Below are 20,171 nucleotides of genomic sequence, written 5' to 3' on the forward strand. Positions count from 1 at the left end.
TGACCATCCTACTAATCTACAGTCAGTTGTAGATTAAGTCATTTTTAGCATTAGTCCCCCTGAGACCGAGACATTATTTTAAGGGTTCTTCCACATTAATAGGGTTGAGAAAAGCTGGTCTAGAGTCTAATAGTATTTTTTTTGCACACCAGAACTTGTATGTATACTGGATCATCAGATACAAATATAGGTGTAATTTTTAGACAATATTGTTCCTACTTCCTATTTATTTTCTTTGTATACGGTGCCTTTTAACAGACTGTATTTCTACCATACTGCTGTAATAAATTACAAGTTTGTTTGTCTAAAGTGTTGTTTTCATATTTTCAGTAATCTGACAATAGGAAGAAAAAGTGATAGAGAGTTGCACTGATACTACATGGAAAGAACAAAAATAACAGTTCCGTATGAAACCAAGATGTGCATATTTAAAGTTACTTTCGCATTTTGGACTCTCTTCCATGCTCTTGGTAAGCTTTAACCTAAAATCTGTTTCATGCAAGCTTATAAAAAATGTAGGTAGTAAAATGTGTGAATAGCATACAAATACAGAGCTAACCAAGAAATTAAACACATAAAACTCTCACCACAAAATAATGTCCTACACAATTCTCACATTTTTGAATATTTTGTTTATAGTGAAATGTTTATGTATAGTATTCTGATTCTTGGTAAGCTCAGAATTTGTGTGCTATCTGTGTTATTATCTAATAAGGATATTTATATAGCTGCTATTGGGTAGGGGGGATTACAAAAAGTGGGTGCAAGATATTTGAGTTTTTATTAAAATGTGTGATTGATGTATTTTTGTACCAAAAGGACCCATCTACTCTGTTTTGTAGAATGTAAAGTGCAATCAAAATCAAGAAAATGTATTTTTTCATTAGTGCTTGTCAGTGATACATTCAGACCTTTGTAGGTTGAATGAAAGGTTTTAGGGCCATTCAGGCCAGGGATCTGTTCTGATCACTAGGCCGCTGCTGTGTGCTGGGAGAAACAATGCCCATGTGTTGGTCCCACCAATTACATAACTTTATTGAAATGTCATAAATGACATAAATCAGTGAAAAGCAACATACCAAAATGAGGGACATCTGAGGAAGAAAGGAGGACAACGGGAATTGGTTCCATATGAAGGACAGTTGGAAGCTACTGTTTATGTATTCTATACTCGTAGGGAAAATTTGTGGCAAAACTTTGTAGAAAAAAAAACATGATCCATTTTTTTTCTCTTTTTTTATTGGGTGCCTTTTGTTTTCTGGTATGAGTGTTCTTTTTTTGGCAAAAGAATGGATCCAGGATAGTTAAAAAGAACTTCTGAAACCCACAGGAGCTATTTAAGGAACCAGGAGCTATTTTGAGAACCACGGTAAACTACCTTAATTTCGCCTCCCCTATTGATCCCAATGCATTTCCCCAAAAATTTCTAAATTTTGATGAAATCTCACTGTTTTGTTCTTGTTTAAAATTATTCTTTAAATTTATCCACACATACAGTATACAATGTTGTGTGGGATGCACATTGAGTAGACAAAACAACATACAAGACATGCAATAACAGAGTGGATGTAGGTAGAATAACATTTGAAATCTCACAATTTTTTACAAACTTTCATAAAACTTTTTTTGGCTGTCTGAGTTTACATAATAAAAATGTGTGCTGTTTTTGTTGCAGAAGCAACTGTTCGTCTTGTTGGGCCCAATCCATGTGAGGGACGTTTAGAGATTTTCTATGGCAATGCTTGGGGTACAGTTTGCTCAGGAATGTGGGATTTAAGTGATGCACAAGTAGTGTGCAGGCAACTTGGCTGTGGCATAGCAATTGAAGCATCCGGCAATGGCAAATATGGGCAAGGCCCTCCCTTTGGTGGACTGACTTACTTCCAATGTACTGGCACTGAAAGTGACCTACTGAGCTGTCCTTATACCATTCTGCCACATTCGCATATATACTTGTCTGACTCTGGAGCCAAGTGTTCAGGTAAGGAACTCCTGGGTACAAATGTAATATTAATTTTTACTGCTGTTAGCAAGTGCCCCCTAGAGGCCACAGTATTGCAAGCCATAGTAATTTACCTTAGAGTCAGCTTCAGTGTGGGTTGATGACACCTTCAGGCTGGAGGCCACACTACACTATAGAACCCCACACACCCGTAGAAGGACTGTGGCTTCTCCTTAGCCGGTGACATGGTCTATTCCTACCTGTCCTGACACACAATTTCAAAAGTAATTTTCAGAGCGTGGCACTGACTCAGTTAACTCCACCAGCTTGTCTCCTCACACTGTAACTTCTATCTACTGTATATTGTGTCCTTAGACACAGAGAAATGGCACTGTACTTCACTTTGTAAGGCCTTGCACACTGTGGTTCCCAGGCCTGGTCTCTATGAAAATTCTGTACCACAGTGGGCTCCAACATGGAGACCTTGCCACTGTGTGAGGTGCATGAGGTATAAGCTGCTCCTCACTACCAGAACCCTATGTCACCAGCCACTGCCACAGCTTCCTCTGTCAGCTGGCAGCTTCTGTTACTTGTTACACTCATCACATACCATTACTGTAACTTGTTGCACACTCTTTACTTCTTCTTAACCATAAAGGTTAACTGTAATGTTCTCTCTTTGTTCATAACCCAGAAGGTTAGCTATGACTTTAAGTCACCGTTTCTTTAGACTACACATTACTGTAATATTCTCCCCACCTCAAGTAATCGACAAAAGACAACTTCTTCTTCAGACAAGTACTCAGTTTACTGAATCGATTTAAAAATGTAATTAAGCTAGTACATTTCCCAGAATAGTTCCTTTACATAAAGAAATGTACTGTACATTACATTTGATGTGCAGTGATTTGGCTGTACCCTTTCCCTAGTGGTGTTGCTCATACCTGAAAAATAGGAAAGTCCGTACATACAAAATCCATTTATGTGAATGCCCAAATCAGGTCCCAATTAAGGGGAATGCTGGTGAAAGAATGATTTACATTTAGTACCCAGGTCCACACTGTACTGTTTCCACACTGGACTGTACCACAAGGCTGTCTTTCAAATATTGTTTAGCTACATTTTACTATGTTCTTCACAATGGCCATTCGCTAAGTAAGAGAAGTAGGTAAAAGAGTAAAAGATGATTCTAGAAAACATGTTTCACAAAACGGGTCCCTTTGCTTTTTCTCAAAGGGGCGGTTTACATCTATGTGGTGATATTTTGGCGCGTTGTATTTTAGGCGTGTTTTACATGTGTCTTAGGTGTGCTACCATTGAACCCATAGAACAAGTGTTTTGGTGAAAGCACATCAAAGATGCAGCATACTGGACATTTTGAACACACCACACCTAAAACATTAATAAAAAGCTCCTTATCTGTTTTTTGCTGACAACTAAGATCATGTTCTTCATATTCAAGGGTCACGGAAAATTTTGCAGATTCAAATTCATGTGTCTTCAAACTTTTCTTTGGATGGCATAAATAACACTGTAGAGGAAAAAGCGGTAAGTGGTTGAAACAAAATCTTTGTAAGGTCATGAAGAAGTATAGTAAAGCAGGGGGGGGGGGTGTAAATATGTGTGATGGGGCCCCATAGCAAAACCAATACTCCTCTACAGAGGCATTGCTGGATCCTGGCACCCAGGGCACATACCCCATGTATTCTGCTGAGGGCCCTGGGTCTCCTTTTAGCAGACACAGTTCATATGCATTACACAGTTTTGGAACATTTTTAATATATCTAATTTTCATTCCATCTATTATTTATTTTGCCGGCACCATAATGTGACATTACGGGATTACAGTTTTTGGACCAGTTCCTTTTTTGTTCAGTTAAAAAAGATTAAAGTGCCATCATGGTATCCTGACAGCCCCTCAACATTATAATCTATGTTGCCAGAGGTGCCCCTGGTTTATAAGGATCATAGAAATGCCCTTGTCCTCCTGCCTCTCTAATTCCCCTTCAAGAGGCAAAAAATAAAGCCAAACTCCAGCTACCACTTAATAAAATGGAATCCTAACATTTTAAAAACTGTGAGCAGGAAGTTCTTTTTTGCATTAGAGTCATTTGCATGAACTGTAACAGAGCAGTAAAAAGATGACCTAATGTGACAGTTGAATCCTTATGTGCTGATGGTGTGTTTAATCAAAAAATCATAGTATAGATACACAATAAATAATAATAAATATAACGTGCAAAGTGATTAGTGCTTAAACATCATGATAGCAAACATAAATGCATGGGTGAATAAATATAGCATAAATAGAAATCGCATAAATAAAAATCGCAGCTGGCTCAAACTATCACCAGTCGCCAACTCACTTAATTAGATATAAATCAACACATACATAAGTGCATGTATACCTAAAGTGCATCCAGTGCAAGTTGAATGTGACTAAGTGCTAAAAGTTCATAAATATGCATGCATATCTGCGTGCAAAATATTATCAGGTGCAGTGCTCCTTGCGGCGACCAACAATCAATCAAAGTCCATAAAGCGTGCAATGACTTCTGTGCTAAACATGGGTGACAATAGTGGTCAATCTTCATGCAACAGTGTGCACATTGGTGGGCAGTGGCCCCTTACCTGAGGATAATGGGGTAATCGCGTTTAGCCATTTAGAGGCATGGCGGCCTTTGTAGAGACCATGGGTATAATCTGTAATGGAGGATGGTGGGAATATGGTCCGTGACGTCACGCGTAGGGATGGGACAAGCACTCTTTGACAGTTATTGTATTACGAGCTCGCCGCTCGTCGGATCTCCACCCCGTTTTTAACGTTTTATGTGAGTACTGAGTTTTATACTGTAATAAAAGTGATATGCTTCCATACAATACTACACTATTGTGGGCTTCCTTTCTTAATCTATCTTGGTGACCCCGGGACACTACTTGAAAGGACCAGACGCCCCTACAAGAGAAGCGATCAGGATAGGACCATATTCCCACCATCCTCCATTACAGATTATACCCATGGTCTCTACAAAGGCCGCCATGCCTCTAAATGGCTAAACGCGATTACCCCATTACCCTCAGGTAAGGGGCCACTGCCCACCAATGTGCACACTGTTGCATGAAGATTGACCACTATTGTCACCCATGTTTAGCACAGAAGTCATTACACGCTTTATGGACTTTGATTGATTGTTGGTCGCCGCAAGGAGCACTGCACCTGATAATATTTTGCACGCAGATATGCATGCATATTTATGAACTTTTAGCACTTAGTCACATTCAACTTGCACTGGATGCACTTTAGGTATACATGCACTTATGTATGTGTTGATTTATATCTAATTAAGTGAGTTGGCGATTGGTGATAGTTTGAGCCAGCTGCGATTTTTATTTATGCGATTTCTATTTATGCTATATTTATTCACCCATGCATTTATGTTTGCTATCATGATGTTTAAGCACTAATCACTTTGCACGTTATATTTATTATTATTTATTGTGTATCTATACTATGATTTTTTGATTATACACACCATCAGCACATAAGGATTCAACTGTCACATTAGGTCATCTTTTTACTGCTCTGTTACAGTTGCAGAGACTAAATTTGGGTGCACTACAAGACACTCATGTGCACAGAGCTAATACACACCAATCTCATTGGGATTAGCGCAGCACCACACTTTATTCTATTTCTCTTTATCTGGGAACAGGCTGTACCCCATCCGGTGTAGGCTGCTTTTCCTTATCTTATTGAGATTGGGTTTCCCCTCCTCCCTCCTTTTCTCCCTAACCCCGTTCACGATAGCGCAGGAATACCTCATAATTATTTCATTTGCATGAACTGCACATGCCCAAATGACTGACTCTCATGTACATGCATGAGAAGATGTAATCCCAAGTTAGCCAATTAAGAGGCCAAATACCAGGCACCCAGAAGTAGAAAATAACAGCAGCTGCCAGGGTATATAACATTGCATCGCTGGAATTCGTTGTATTTTGCAGAGCTTGGTACTGCTTTAAGCAGTTGAAGCAATCTTTTTTTTTTCCTTTTAGGATAAAGGTTTTACATAAATGAATAAAATCTGATCAGTGTTAGTACCCCTGTCAGTGTTAAATGGTTTGTCTCAACCCTATAACTGTCACTTTTGCAGGACAGCTTGGTCTGCTACAGAAAGTTAAAAACACCAGACTTACTGACAGGATCAGCAGATAATAAACTATGTTACGGGGGGGCTCAGAAAAACAAAGACTGCTATGTTAATGCTACTGTCAGAGTGTATCATATATGTCATTTTTTATTTTGGCCATAGTTAAGTTTTACCTGTATCCCAGTGTATCTACTAAACCCTGTTGCTACTTGTAGCCACATAGTGCTGGAACCCCTGCTCTCACAGGCTCTATTGAATCACATAGTTTGCAATTGGACTTTGATATTTAAGAGTTACTAGACCCACAACAGTAAAATCAGTCTGTATATGCAGTACAACATGCTTGTTATACTCACTGTTTAACCTAAAGAGTTAATTATCTGCATTGTGTAAAAAAGCTGTTTGATCCTATCTTCTCTGATCATCTCCTTCTTCCACTGTCCCAATCTATCTCTGCATGTGATCAGCACAGGGCCAATCAGCACTGTCCACACAGAGGGTCAGGGGTCCTGCAGCCTCATTGGACAATCAGGGGAGAATGAAAACTCCTCCTACAAGCTTTAACCAGGCACTAATAGAAGTCACAAGACTGCTATATACTGCTGATGAGAAAATGTGTTTAGCAGTTTATATTTACTAAAATAATTGCATGCATGTTCTGTGTACTATGAGAGACCAGATATAGTGAATGCAAGGTCCTGGGTTAGTAACACTAAGGTTTAGCAAACAATTATTTATCTAAACTTTGCTCACTGATTTCTGCAAACCTCTGGACTCTTGCTCAGAGCAATTTCCGCTCCAGACTTCTCCTGGCGTCAGTCAGAAAATGTTCCTACGATAATCTATGGAGAAAAACTTCTGGTGAAAAGGAAGATGGTTATTAAGTAACCTGCAGATCTTGGAACCAAATGTCAAGAACATACACGTAGGAGTGTATTGATAGAAAAAAAAATCACATTGTAATTAGACCAAGGGAAAGTGCGTGTACATTGATTCTGTGGGAATGGAGCAAATATATATATATATATATATATATATATATATATATATATATATATATATATATATATATCAATGCTATTACTTCCTGCACTGGACGAATGCCTATCGCTGATTTAAAACTGAAAATACCTCATTTGGCCATTTGATGGCGCTTCATACCATAGGAAATTCCTATGATACTTAGTGCCGCCTAGTGGCCAAATGTATTATTTTCCATTTTAAATAAATGGAGAAACATCCATCCAGTGCACTTTCACTGAAACAAATGCTATTCAAATTTGCCTATTACACCCCTCATAAAGTCTTAATTTAATCCTTTCCACCCAAAACCCTTAAATAGAATTTGTTGTTATATTTTCAGAACCCACAATAAAAATATATAGTTTTTGCAAAATGGGTATTTTTCATTTTAGACATAAAAATCTTTCATAAAAACAGCTTTAACTGTTTCATCCTTTTATTTTGTCATTTTTCCTAGTTGCTTTCAACTCTCTCCAGTCTAGGAGGGCAGAATATACTTGACCTTAAAATCAGAAGGAAGGTGAAATTGTAAGCAGTCATTCATCTGTGACCTAGACAAACCGTGAAAATGAATCAAACTAACAGCTTATTAGTAGATATTTCATTTTAATATGTATGTGTTCAATAAAGATATGTATGTATTCTGTTTTTATTACCTGGAAATAAAGGGGGTAATTTACTATAGCGCCGCAATGCTAATTAGCGCTAATATGGTATTCACTATAGCGCTGGTAAAAAAATACTCCCAAAATCGAATTTACTATAGTTCCCTGAAACCAAATAGCGCCCAAACCCTTACTCTGCTAAAACCTGGAGTAGTGCACATGGAAATATTGTTTAGAGCATGATATAATTGCCTAAATGGTACTGAAATATGCGGTATATTATTTAAAGATAATCTGCTTTTAAACTGTGTGAAAAAGTTATTTCTACATATCATTAAAAGTCTGAGAAGAGATAAATTACCTGTTTTTGTACAACTAGATGCCAACACAGCTGAGCATGCTCAGACCTGCAAATAGCTCTCATTTTAGCTCAAGTGTCTTTTTTACAAGGTGCTATAGTAAATACAAAAATGAGCGCTGGGTTAAAGAGCATTTTTTGGAAGTGAAAATCAGCGCTATTATAGTCCAATGCAAGTTTTAGCCATTGATTCTAATGGTACAATTGTAACTTTCCCAAATAAATCCTTTTAATGTTGAGATGAAATGTATTTTTATCTGAAATAAATTTTCCTTTGCAAAATTGTTGCTTCTACTTCAAGTATTTTGTTTTTAAGGAATGTTACAATGTGGAATGTTTTGGTGTTTTGGTAAAATATATTTTTCTCTGTCACTTTCACTTGTTACTCTCCATCTCACAACAATCTTTACCCAAACTGACACAGGTGTCTTTACAAAGCACAAACAATACCATTGCTGATGAAAATTTAAAATGAGTCACAATTTTTTGTGCTTTTTTATTACTTCCAAATCATAATTTGAGCCCAAAAAATGTGATGTGTACCAACCTCAGAAATTAAAATGTAATTCCCAAAAATTTGAGGGTGATATCACTATTCTACACTGACCCACACAAAGAACCAGCAAATATCACAGAATAAATCAAGAAGGATAACTCTTGAGTAATGTAATTCCATCACCTGTATGTCCAAAGAAATGCAGTATTTATGAGCATGTATGTGTAGGAGGTTCTCACATGTGTCAGCTCCGTGGCTTAAAGATTAGAACTTCTGCTTAGCATCTGGGTTTCAATCCCAAACATGCCACTTCACGTAGAGAAGTTGTCTCATCTCCCAGGTCCTAAAACTATGTTGAAATATAGTATTTATGTGTAGGAGGGTTCCACCACCATTATATATCTTGCCAGATACACTATCTAGTCAAAAGTATTGGGACACCTGCCTTTACACACACATGAACTTTAATGGCAGCCCAGTCTTAGTCCGTAGGGTTAAAAATTTATTTGGCCTACCCTTAGCAGCTAGAACAGCTTCTGAGAAGGCTAGGAAAGCTGCCCACAAGGTTTAGTGTGTCTATGAGAATGTTTGACCATTCTTCCAGAAGTGCATTTTTGAGGCCAGGCACTGATGTTGGATGAGAAGGTCTGGCTCGCAGTCTCTGCTCTAATTCAGCCAAAAGGTGTTTTGTTGTGTTGAGCCATTTTTATAAGGCGGTCTACAACAACAAATATGGATTTCTATGATCAGTGTAGATTAGAGGTCGACCGATATATCGGCCGGCCGATATATCGGCCGATATTTGGCTTTTTTTACTTAATAGGCATCAGCCGATTGTGCTGATAAAAAAAGCCGAGATTATAACTTCATCGGGACTTGCAAATGACTTCTGTAATAGAAGTCAATGCAAGTTTCCCGAGGTTATCTGTGGAGAGGACTCTCTCCCCTCTGGGCAGCCTGCCAAGTCTGATAAGAAGATGCATTGTATCTTTTCAAGTTCTTTTTATCAATAGACTGAACTCCATGTGTAGAAGCTCTCAGTTTAACCATTTAAAGACTAAATCTTTTCTGACATTTGTTGCTTACAAGTAAAAATTCTGTATTTTCTGCTAGAAATTCACTTAGAACCCCCAAACATTATATATATATATTTTTTAGCAGAGACCCTAGGGAATAAAATAGCGGTTGTTGCAATATTTTATGTCACACGGTATTTGCACAGCGGTCTTTCAAACGCAATTTTTTTTAAAAAAATTAATGAAATAAAAAAAAAAAAAATAAGCAGTAAAGTTAGCCCATTTTTTTTCATCCAAAAGTTTTGATTACCTGTTTTTGTGTATTTAATATTTAAGATAGTTATTTTTTTTAAATCTAAATTATACATAGAAGTGAACTGATTGGAGGTTTGTTTTGTTTAATAAATGTTTAAATGTAAAAAATTTTCTGTATCACTTATTACTTAAGGTTGCTTCACACTGGAGCGGGCATGCGTTGACGGTAAAACGCTGTTAGTTTTAGCGACGCTTTACCGTCATTTTAGCGGCGCTATTCGGCTGCTAGCGGGGCGCTTATAACCCAGCTAGCGGCCGAGGAAGGGGTTAAATGCACCCATGAAGCGCTGCTGCCGAAACGCTTTGCAGGCGCTTCGGCAGCGGTGCGCATTCATTTCAATGGGCTGGAGTGGTGGAGGAGCGGTATACACCACTCCAAAGATGCTGCTTGCAGGACTTTTTTTTAACATCCTGCCAGCGCATCGCCTCAGTGTGAAAGCACTCAGGATATCACACTGAGACTGCAGGGGAGCCGTTTTACAGGCACTTTACAGGCGCTATTTTTAGCCCAAAAGCACCTGAAAAACGCCCCAGTGTGAAAGGGGTCTAACTGTTAGATTTTATGAGATGAAGGGGAAAAAAAAAAATCGGCCTAATATATCGGCCCCAAAAAAATCGGCATCATATATCGGCCATCGGCCACTGCGATTTCTAAATATCGGCATCGGCATCAGCCAGAGAAAAACCCATATCTGTCGACCTCTAGTGTAGATAAGTATAGGGTGTGAGGCTCCTTCCAATAGATATTGCCATTTTTCCAGGGCCAGTTTAATAGCAAGGAGTTCCCGGTCCCCTACATAATAGTTCCTTTTCGGTTCCAACCCCAATCTCTGAAGCATCAACCTCCAACATGTAAGGCAGGGCTGGGTTGTGATGACGGAGGACCGGGGCAGAGGTGAATTGCTTCTTGAGTTTGTCGAAAGCCGTTTGTGCTGAGGGGGACCACAGAAAATGCCTGTTTTACTTGGTGAGTTGTGGGATAGGTGAAATTATTGATGAGAAGGCTTTGATGAATCTTCTATAAAAATTGGCAAATCCCACAAACCTCTGTACGCTCTTATGGTCCGAGGGTACTGGCCATTCAAGAACTGCAGTTACCTTCTGGGGGTCCATTAATATGCCAGAAGTCGAAATAATGAGGCCAAGGAATTATATGGTATCTTTCTCAAACTCACATTTTTCAAGCTTGGCATAGAGTTTATGGGCTCGGAGGCGAAAAAGGAATTTTTGCATGTGGATGTGATGTGCCTCGAGGGAAGGTGAGAAAACAAGGATGTCATCTAAGTACACTATCATGAAGAAGTCAAGAAAATCCTGAAAGATGTCGTTTACCAAGTGTTGGAAAGTTGCTGGGGTGTTACACAGCTCAAATGGCATAACCAAATACTCAAAATGGCCAAACCTAGTACGAAAGGCCGTTTTCCATTGATCGCCCTCTCTTATCCGTATTAAATTGTAGGCCCCCCCATAGGTCCAATTTTGAGAAGACCTTGGCGGTGCAGAACCTCTGAACGAGCTCTGGGACTGGAGGCAACAGGTATCGATTCTTGATTGTGATACTGTTCAATTCTCTGTAGTCGATACATGGTCTTAAAGAATGTTCCTTGTTTTCCACAACGAAGAGTCCAGTGCCAGCAGGAGAAGTAGAGGGTTGGATAAACCCTTTCCTAAGATTGTCATCAATGTATTTTCGGAGAACTTCTAATTCAGGCTCAGAGAGTGGGAAGATCCTCCCAAATGGTGTTGCAGAACCAGGAAGAAGCTCAATGGGGCAATCATACGGCCGGTGAGGCAGTAGGGATTCAGCCCCCTTCTTGTCGAAAATGTCTAGGAAGTCTCTGTAAACTTGGGGGAGAAGAGTGTTGTCATCTGTGGAAATGGGTCGAACCGTCAAACAAGTTAATTGTGGGAAACAGTGGTGTAAGCAATAGGGTGAGTCGAAAGACACAACTTCAGTGGACCAATCAATCTGTGGTGCTGTCGAAGCCACGGTAACCCCAAAATAGCCGGAAAAATGGGGGAAGAAATCACGTCCAGCCAAAGATATTCCCGATGGTCTGCTTCGGTGGTGGCCAATATAAGGCTGGCCTCATCGGTTATGGGACCCGAGGTTGGTGTGAAGCCATCTGCCAGATAAACAGTAAATGACTGGGGCTTCATGCATAGTGGGATTCCATACTTTTTGGAGAAGTGGATGTCAATAAAGCAGCCGCAAGCCCCAGAGTCAATAATGGCTGCTACTCGGATTATCCTTCATGTTATCTGCAAAGAGAGGCAGAGAGTGAGATGCAAGGATTTAACAGCGTACAGTGAAACAGATGGGGGTTCGATCCACTTACTCGGCCTAATGGGACATCCCTGAAGAAAGTGCCTCGCTCCACCACAATACAGGCATAGATTGTTCAGGCGACAGATTGTTGTCGCTCTTCGGGTGTGAGGGGTGCACGAACTAAGCCGAGTTGCATCGGTTCTGCGTCATGAATTGGGGTTGATACGTGGGTCTCAGGGGTTCTCAGGTGTGGAGCCATGGGTACTCGTGGGAGCATCCATGTGGGACAGGCCATGCCAGTTCGTTCCCTGCAATGTTCTCTGAGTCTACAATCAAGCTGGATAGCCAACTGAATTGTAGGTTCCAATGTATCAGGGAGTCCCACTCTTGCTAATTCGTCTTTGAAGGACTCGGACAGGCTCAAGCGAAACTGATGGCTCAAGGCAGCATCGTTCCATGCAGTGTCTGCAGCCCACTTGTGGAATTCCGTTATGTAGACCTCAACAGGGCTTTTCCCCTGTTGTAGAGAGGTCAACAATGTTTCAGCTGTGGAGGTTTGTTGTGGGTCATCATAGAGCATTGCTATGGCATCGAAAAAAGAAGACAGTGAGTGCACTATAGGACTCTCCCTTTCCAATAGCTGATGAGCCCATGCTTGAGGTTCTTCTGTAAGTAAGGCTACTACGAACCCGACCTTTGTATCCTCTGAAGAGAAGGTCCTAGGCTGTAAAGTAAAGTATAGCCGACAGGCATTCCTAAAAGCCCGGAACTTGTGGCGAACCCCTGAAAAGTGTTCCGGCATAGGAACCTGTGGTTCAGGAGCTGGAGTAGAGATGGGCTGTTCCATAGCCATAACAGGTGGTTCCGCAGGGCTCAGAACTGAGGTATTGGCCATTGCAGTCAGCTGACCTTTCAGTTGAAAGTACCCCTCTTCTATGGGCGTCAGGGCCTGAGACACAGAGGCCACTTGTTGGCACAGGGCCTCGAAGGCGGAAGCACTCCCCTCAGTCTCAGACATGGCTGGATTATTCTGTCACGAGGGCCATGTACCTGATGTGAGACCAAAGTAGTTGGGAGGCCTCCCTTGCACCTCGGGTCCTTGAAGCCTCTGGAGATGCAGACAGAGACTTGGTGGACACCAAGTGGCACGGGTGCCAGGGGTGCGGAGCACCGTGCAAGCCTTAGTCCAAGATTCAAGCCGAGGTCAAGTCCAGTTTGGCAATGAAGCCTGGGTCGGTTGAGACAGATCACACACTAGCACAGGAACAAGGGGGGACTGAAGATAAAAAAGCAATTTGGCAGTGTCTAGGCTGGGCTTATATAGGGAAGCTTGAGGTCACTTCCTGTGTGCCTCCTGGGCATTTTCCCACCTTTTTCCATCAGGCTGAGGTCACTTCCTGTGCGCCTCCTGGGCATTTTCCTGCCTTTTTCCATCAAGTCTTCTGCGCAGGTGCGGGTTGGCATACTGAGGCGTCTTTGGCGCATGCTCAGTTGGCACGGATCTCCTCAACGCGCCATTGGTTCATGTGTAGTAAGCCGTGGACTCTTAAAATGTGCCTTTTTTAATATTATGCTGGAATGATTTATAAGAATAATGACTGTTAAATATGTTTCTATAATCTTGTAGTTAAAAATGTGATGCGTTATACACTGAAAATAATGCTGTGCCACTCTAAGTTTAGACACATTTTAGATTGTAAGCTCCTATGAGCAGGGCCCTTTTAACACAATTGCTAACTGTTTTGCTAAATGTAGCACCATATATCCTGTAGAAATTTTTTTAAAGCTAGTAAATTATTGTACATAATTTTGTTTCTGCTGGCAAAATAAAAGTACATTATTGAGCTTGTTTGTTGTGTTTTTTTCTTTTCTTCTTTTTAATTAGTTTTGGGGGTGGTGGTTTTGGGGAAGTGCAATATCTTTTCTATCTTATAATTTCTATATGTATTTGTGCACCAAAAAAATGAATCTCTTTAGCACATCTGCAAGTAAATGATAAAGGTGGAATCTTTATATATAAACAGCTGTGGAGAATTGCAGGTAATGAATTCAGCTGGTGGATAGGCAGTGTTGCATGTGTCAGCCCTGGTTCACATTGGTGCGATTTGACATGTCAAATCGGTAGCAATTGCACTGTTCTAATTGGTGCGGCGCCGCAATTTCCAAAAGTAGTTTCTTCGGGTGTGATTTTTATTGACATCAGTGCCAAAACCCGCATAGATGTCTCTGAAATTCCCCCCGCTATCAGGACTGACATACGGGAATGAAATTGTGTGAGTTCAGCTGAACTCGCACAATTTCCTCCCGCTATCAGTCTGAAACCAGGGCTCAAACTGGGCCTTTGTCTTTGTAATTCACCTGCTGCTATCCCAGAGACAATATTTCTTATCAAACTCACTTAAGTTTACCTTCAAATATCATTATATATAGAAATACAGATTTGCATATCTGCAAATAAACAAAAATAAAAAAATTCTAATCGTGGTTGTGATCAAATATTCACAGCTGCGATCAAAAGAGCGTGGTTTCACCTTCTGACCCGGAAATTAGTCATTGTAATCACCAGGAAATTCCTGTGGTGGTCAGGAACTCCATCTAGGTGGACATGACAAGGTCCCTCTTTAACAAAGGGAGGTGCTGCTGATTTGCTGGGTAAGTGTAGGATATGCACTTGTGCTTACTCAATGTGGAGGTGGGTGTGGTAGTTAGATTTGGTGTGGGTTGGGTTCATTCATTTGTTTGGCATCACCACACATTTGCTTCTGGCCCATGTGTACACATCACTTCCTGCATTTGTTCTACTGATGTAAATCAGTAAGGACTATGCAAATATAAATGAGAGCTCCTTTCTATTAAAATATATATGACTTGTTTCACAGTTGGGTGACTTTTCCAGCAAATTTGGACCTCCGAGTTGCATGACAAGTTGTACCCCATGATTCTCAATGATAACCATTCATATATGTGCTACTTCAGGTTGCAACAACTTCAAAGTAGTCCCTGTATTTTCATGTGACTTGTGGTACAAAGGACGCAATATTACACCGGCATTCCCAGAAGTTGGGGCCAAGTTGCAGCAGCAAAGTGGCAGCAAAATAGTGTGACTTTCAGGTCGCAACATTGTGAATGAGATTCATGGATAATACCTTTGAATTAGGCACTATTCTCACCTGTGCATCCTGCAAGTAGGTCAAATTCGTCCCTGCACTACTTTTGTTTGACTTTGGTGCACCTTTGCATTTTTTAGTGCATTTTCAGAAACACTCTACAGTCCATTTAACATGAATAAAATCAATTGTGCTCGCGCTAAAAATGTGAATTGAAAAAAAAATATGAATATATATAAACTGAGTATAAAATATAAACTAATTGTGCAAAAATGTTAAACCATAATTAGTATGCTAATAAAAACATACATGTAAAAATATATATATATATAATGTGCAATCCTTATATATAAAATTCACAAAGTGCATCCACATAAAAGTGCAATCCTTATATAAAATGCTGAAAGTGCATCATGCATGAATGTAGACCTAATTAATAAGTGCAAATCCTGTGACAATCAAGTGTCCAAACAAAATACGATCAGTAGATTCAAACTGAAACAAAGAAGTGCAAGAAAACAGTGTCCATGAATGAAGTGTTCATCAAGCTTCTCCTGAAAAGTGTCCAAATCACAACAAGCTGGATGTGCTCTCCCGTGATCCCCTACTTGTGCTTGCGCTCACCTCTATTCGTGTGACACGGTAGTTAAACAGTGTCAAAACACGCATTGGGGCCACTCCTGGGCTCATTCAGGATGCAATGATGTATGTCCAATCCTCACAGGTAAAACATCATTCATTAAAGAGAAAAAGAAAGCTCCATGGTGTAATATAGTAAGGGATTTATTTAAAGTAAAAGAAGTTCCTCCAGGAGGGTACTCACAGTATGCAGGTGCTACAGTGCACCAAACTATACAGGTGTATTTTGTTTAGCAGCGGCTCGTATGGCGTGCGGTGTGGTGTATATTTCTCTCCTTCCCTGCTGACAGCTCCGTCCTACCCCTCCCCGACGCGTATTCGGCACAGGGATCACGTGCCTTCCCCCAGAGGGGGGGGGGGACACTGTTTTCTTGCACTTCTTTGTTTCAGTTTGAATCTACTGATCGTATTTTGTTTGGACACTTGATTGTCACAGGATTTGCACTTATTAATTAGGTCTATATTAATGCATGATGCACTTTCAGCATTTTATATAAGGATTGCACTTTTATGTGGATGTACTTTGTGAATTTTATATATAAGGATTGCACATTATATATATATATATATTTTTACATGTATGTTTTTATTAGCATACTAATTATGGTTTAACATTTTTGCACAATTAGTTTATATTTTATACTCAGTTTATATATATTCATATTTTTTTTTCAATTCACATTTTTAGCGCGAGCACAATTGATTTTATTTATATTCAAATACATGGAATGAAACGTGGTGAAGTGTTTGCTGCTTTAAATATAGTTGTTTTACTCCTTAGAGGCATTGGTCCACTTGTGGCTCGCAAGAACCCCACCTGTCCATTTAACATGGTTTCCCATGGTACTAATTCAAATCTATGTGTTTTGCAGCCAGTGCTTTTTTGGAAATGTTATATAAATCAAAAAGTCGCGCTAAAAGCTAGAGGTGACAGACAAATGTCTAAAAAACTTCATAAGGATATGAAGGTGAATAGTGATCACTAAATAGATGAGTTTCATAGGAGTGCTGAGCAATGTAAATACACACTACAAAAATAAATGCTGTTAATTAAATAGGACACAGAAAACATTGACTATGTCCGTGTGAAAAGATCAATATTGCATGACCCAATCAGTGACAGGTGAATATCTCTAATAACTGTAGGAATAATATTGTGACAAATCTGTGACTAAAAAACTGAACCGTGATGAATGAGGAAAAAAATATAAATGAATAAAGAAAAATACAATAAACCCAAAAAAGTCCGTGGCTCAACAAAAACAGTAATAGTAAAAGTCCATCCGTGCTAAATTGATATGCAAAGAAAATAACTTGTCTCCCAGTGCTCTTGTGAAATAATGTAACAGAATCTTGCTGTGGTAAAAATTAGAGTGCGTAGACAGACCTCCACCTCTTGGAAAAATGCTGCCTCTTACCAGATAAAAATGGTCTCTAAATTACAGGAGACCCAGGAAGCGGATGGCTGCAACCCCAGCCAGGGATCTTTAAAGCAGGCACTCAGCGTCCAGATCCAGGGACTCTCTCCCACCAGCCTCCGCAAATAAGGAAATGTCACCATGCAAAAAACAAAGTGCTCCAAATAGCATAAAACCAGCGTTTTATTAAATATAAAATTAAAGGTTGCACTTACAGAAGCATAGAAGTTTAAAACACGTAAGAAAAAGCCGGCCGGCTCCAAAGTAACCCGTGTCTTCCGGGTGTATGAATCGCGGTGTCGTCGGGACGTAGCTCCTCCTCCCTACGCCGTTTCGTCACAACAGGACGTGGTCACGGGAACTTTTTTTTTACGCCGCCTCGTCACAACAGGACGTGGTCACGGGATATGGGCAGCGTCCCGACCCACCGCTTACATAGACACATCAACAACATCTCATTGCCACAACAGGATGAAAGCGCCATCTCATCTAAGGGAAACAGTGTGGGCAGGGACAGAACGTTACCTAAGTAATAGATGTTTAAGGCACAAAAAATAATATATAAAACATCTTTATCAAGACTATAAAAATCAAACAAATGTGGCCAAAAATTGCAGAATTACTGCTGCAACAAATTAATAAGTTAAACCAAAACCAGGAAAAAAGTCCCCTCATAATTACAGGGCTGTGTGTATAGATAAGTGGTATCTATTACGTGCGCATGTTTCTGTGAAAGAAATGCGCGCACTACAGTTCGAAATTTCAACCTCAAATGTGAAAAAGAATATAGTTATGAATTTAAAATAAATAATATATTAAGGAATACAAAAAAAAAAAAAAAAAAAAAAAATTTTTAAAATGAAATAAAAATAAAAATAGATATAAAAATAAAAATAAAAATAAAAATAAAAAACGGGTCAAGACCTATGCGATAAAAATAAATGCATATACAAAATGTTTATTTTATATATAGTTAGGAAACCGTTTTCCCTGAAATAAGAGGGCACTCCAAAAACAGCTAATCAAAAACTCCACATATATCATTAGAGACAGACTCTTTACGCTTTTAAAGTAAAATCATAAAAAGAAACGGCGTAGGGAGGAGGAGCTACGTCCCGACGACATCGCGATTCATACACCCGGAAGACACAGGTTACTTTGGAGCCGGCCGGCTTTTTCTTACGTGTTTTAAACTTCTATGCTTCTATGCTTCTGTAAGTGCAACCTTTAATTTTATATTTAATAAAACGCTGGTTTTATGCTATTTGGAGCACTTTGTTTTTTGCATGGTGACATTTCCTTATTTGCGGAGGCTGGTGGGAGAGAGTCCCTGGATCTGGACGCTGAGTGCCTGCTTTAAAGATCCCTGGCTGGGGTTGCAGCCATCCGCTTCCTGGGTCTCCTGTAATTTAGAGACCATTTTTATCTGGTAAGAGGCAGCATTTTTCCAAGAGGTGGAGGTCTGTCTACGCACTCTAATTTTTACCACAGCAAGATTCTGTTACATTATTTCACAAGAGCACTGGGAGACAAGTTATTTTCTTTGCATATCAATTTAGCACGGATGGACTTTTACTATTACTGTTTTTGTTGAGCCACGGACTTTTTGGGGTTTATTGTATTTTTCTTTATTCATTTATATTTTTTCCTCATTCATCACGGTTCAGTTTTTTAGTCACAGATTTGTCACAATATTATTCCTACAGTTATTAGAGATATTCACCTGTCACTGATTGGGTCATGCAATATTGATCTTTTCACACGGACATAGTCAATGTTTTCTGTGTCCTATTTAATTAACAGCATTTATTTTTGTAGTGTGTATTTACATTGCTCAGCACTCCTATGAAACTCATCTATTTAGTGATCACTATTCACCTTCATATCCTTATGAAGTTTTTTAGACATTTGTCTGTCACCTCTAGCTTTTAGCGCGACTTTTTGATTTATATATGATTTATGGTTTACTACTTTTTAGTCGCTGCTTATATTTATTAGTGTAAGCTCAATTTTTGTTTTTACCTTTTTTGGAAATGGTCTAGGACTTTTTTCACACGATTTGCGGGTAATAGATTTGAATGGAACTGCACCAGAAACGCAACTGTTGCGTTTGTGATGTGATTTTTGACGTGTTTTGCGGTTATTATTTTAACACTGTATATAGCTGGTTGCTAACCGGGGGGTCCGGGAAGCCAGCTGCCGCGTCCTTAACAACCAATGAATCTTCAGCTGTCAGTGGCTTCCCCACTGAAGGTGAAAAAAAAATGCCAGCCAAAAAAAATCTCAAAAAAATTGCACACCAAAATTTAATAAAAATGGTGTGGGGTCCCCCCCAAAATCCATGCCAGGTCCTTCAGGTCTGGTATGGATATTAAAGGGAACCCTGCGCCAAAATCCATACCAGACCCTTATCCACACATGCAACCTGGCAGGCCGCAGGAAAAGAGGAGGTGGGACAAGAGAGTGCCCCCCCTCCTGAACTGATGTTGATGTTGATGTTGATGTAATGTTGATGGGGACAAGGGCCTTATCCCCACAACCCTTCCCCGGTGGTTGTGGGGGTCTGCGGGCGGGGGGCTTATCCGAATTTGGAAGCCCCCTTTAACAAGAGGGCCCCCAGATCCCGCCCCCCCATGTGAATGGGTATCGGGTACATTGTACCCCTACACATTCACCAAAAAAAGCAGTGAAATGTGACAAAAGACAATAGCCGTTTTTTGACAATTCCTTTATTAAAAATGACTTCTTCTTTCCCTGCTCCTTCTTCCGGTCTTCCTTCAGTTTTCTCCTTCTTTCTCTAGCTTCTCCTTCCCGCCCTTCGTCCTCCATCTT

The 20,171-nt window shown here is 39.9% G+C and overlaps 1 protein-coding gene across 1 annotated transcript; it reads left to right on the plus strand.

Moving 5' to 3' along the window:
- Window positions 1-334: 334 nt before the first annotated feature.
- Window positions 335-8,245, plus strand: LOC141110063 (scavenger receptor cysteine-rich domain-containing group B protein-like). Its single transcript, XM_073601294.1, has 4 exons — window positions 335-470; window positions 1,676-1,981; window positions 3,405-3,490; window positions 7,574-8,245. Exons 1-4 carry the CDS (start codon window positions 380-382, stop codon window positions 7,646-7,648), a joined length of 558 nt encoding a protein of 185 aa, XP_073457395.1. The 5' UTR covers window positions 335-379; the 3' UTR covers window positions 7,649-8,245.
- Window positions 8,246-20,171: the final 11,926 nt, after the last annotated feature.

Source organism: Aquarana catesbeiana, linkage group LG10 (genome assembly GCF_042186555.1).
Source record: "Aquarana catesbeiana isolate 2022-GZ linkage group LG10, ASM4218655v1, whole genome shotgun sequence".
Lineage (NCBI taxonomy): Eukaryota > Metazoa > Chordata > Amphibia > Anura > Ranidae > Aquarana > Aquarana catesbeiana.

Bases quoted from the DNA above. Each gene is read 5' to 3' on its own strand.
- LOC141110063 (XM_073601294.1), top strand. From the start codon at position 380: ATGGAAAGAACAAAAATAACAGTTCCGTATGAAACCAAGATGTGCATA. The intron at 1,982-3,404 runs GTAAGGAACTCC...TTCATATTCAAG, and splicing joins CTCTGGAGCCAAGTGTTCAG to GGTCACGGAAAATTTTGCAG. The intron at 3,491-7,573 runs GTAAGTGGTTGA...CATTTTTCCTAG, and splicing joins ACACTGTAGAGGAAAAAGCG to TTGCTTTCAACTCTCTCCAG.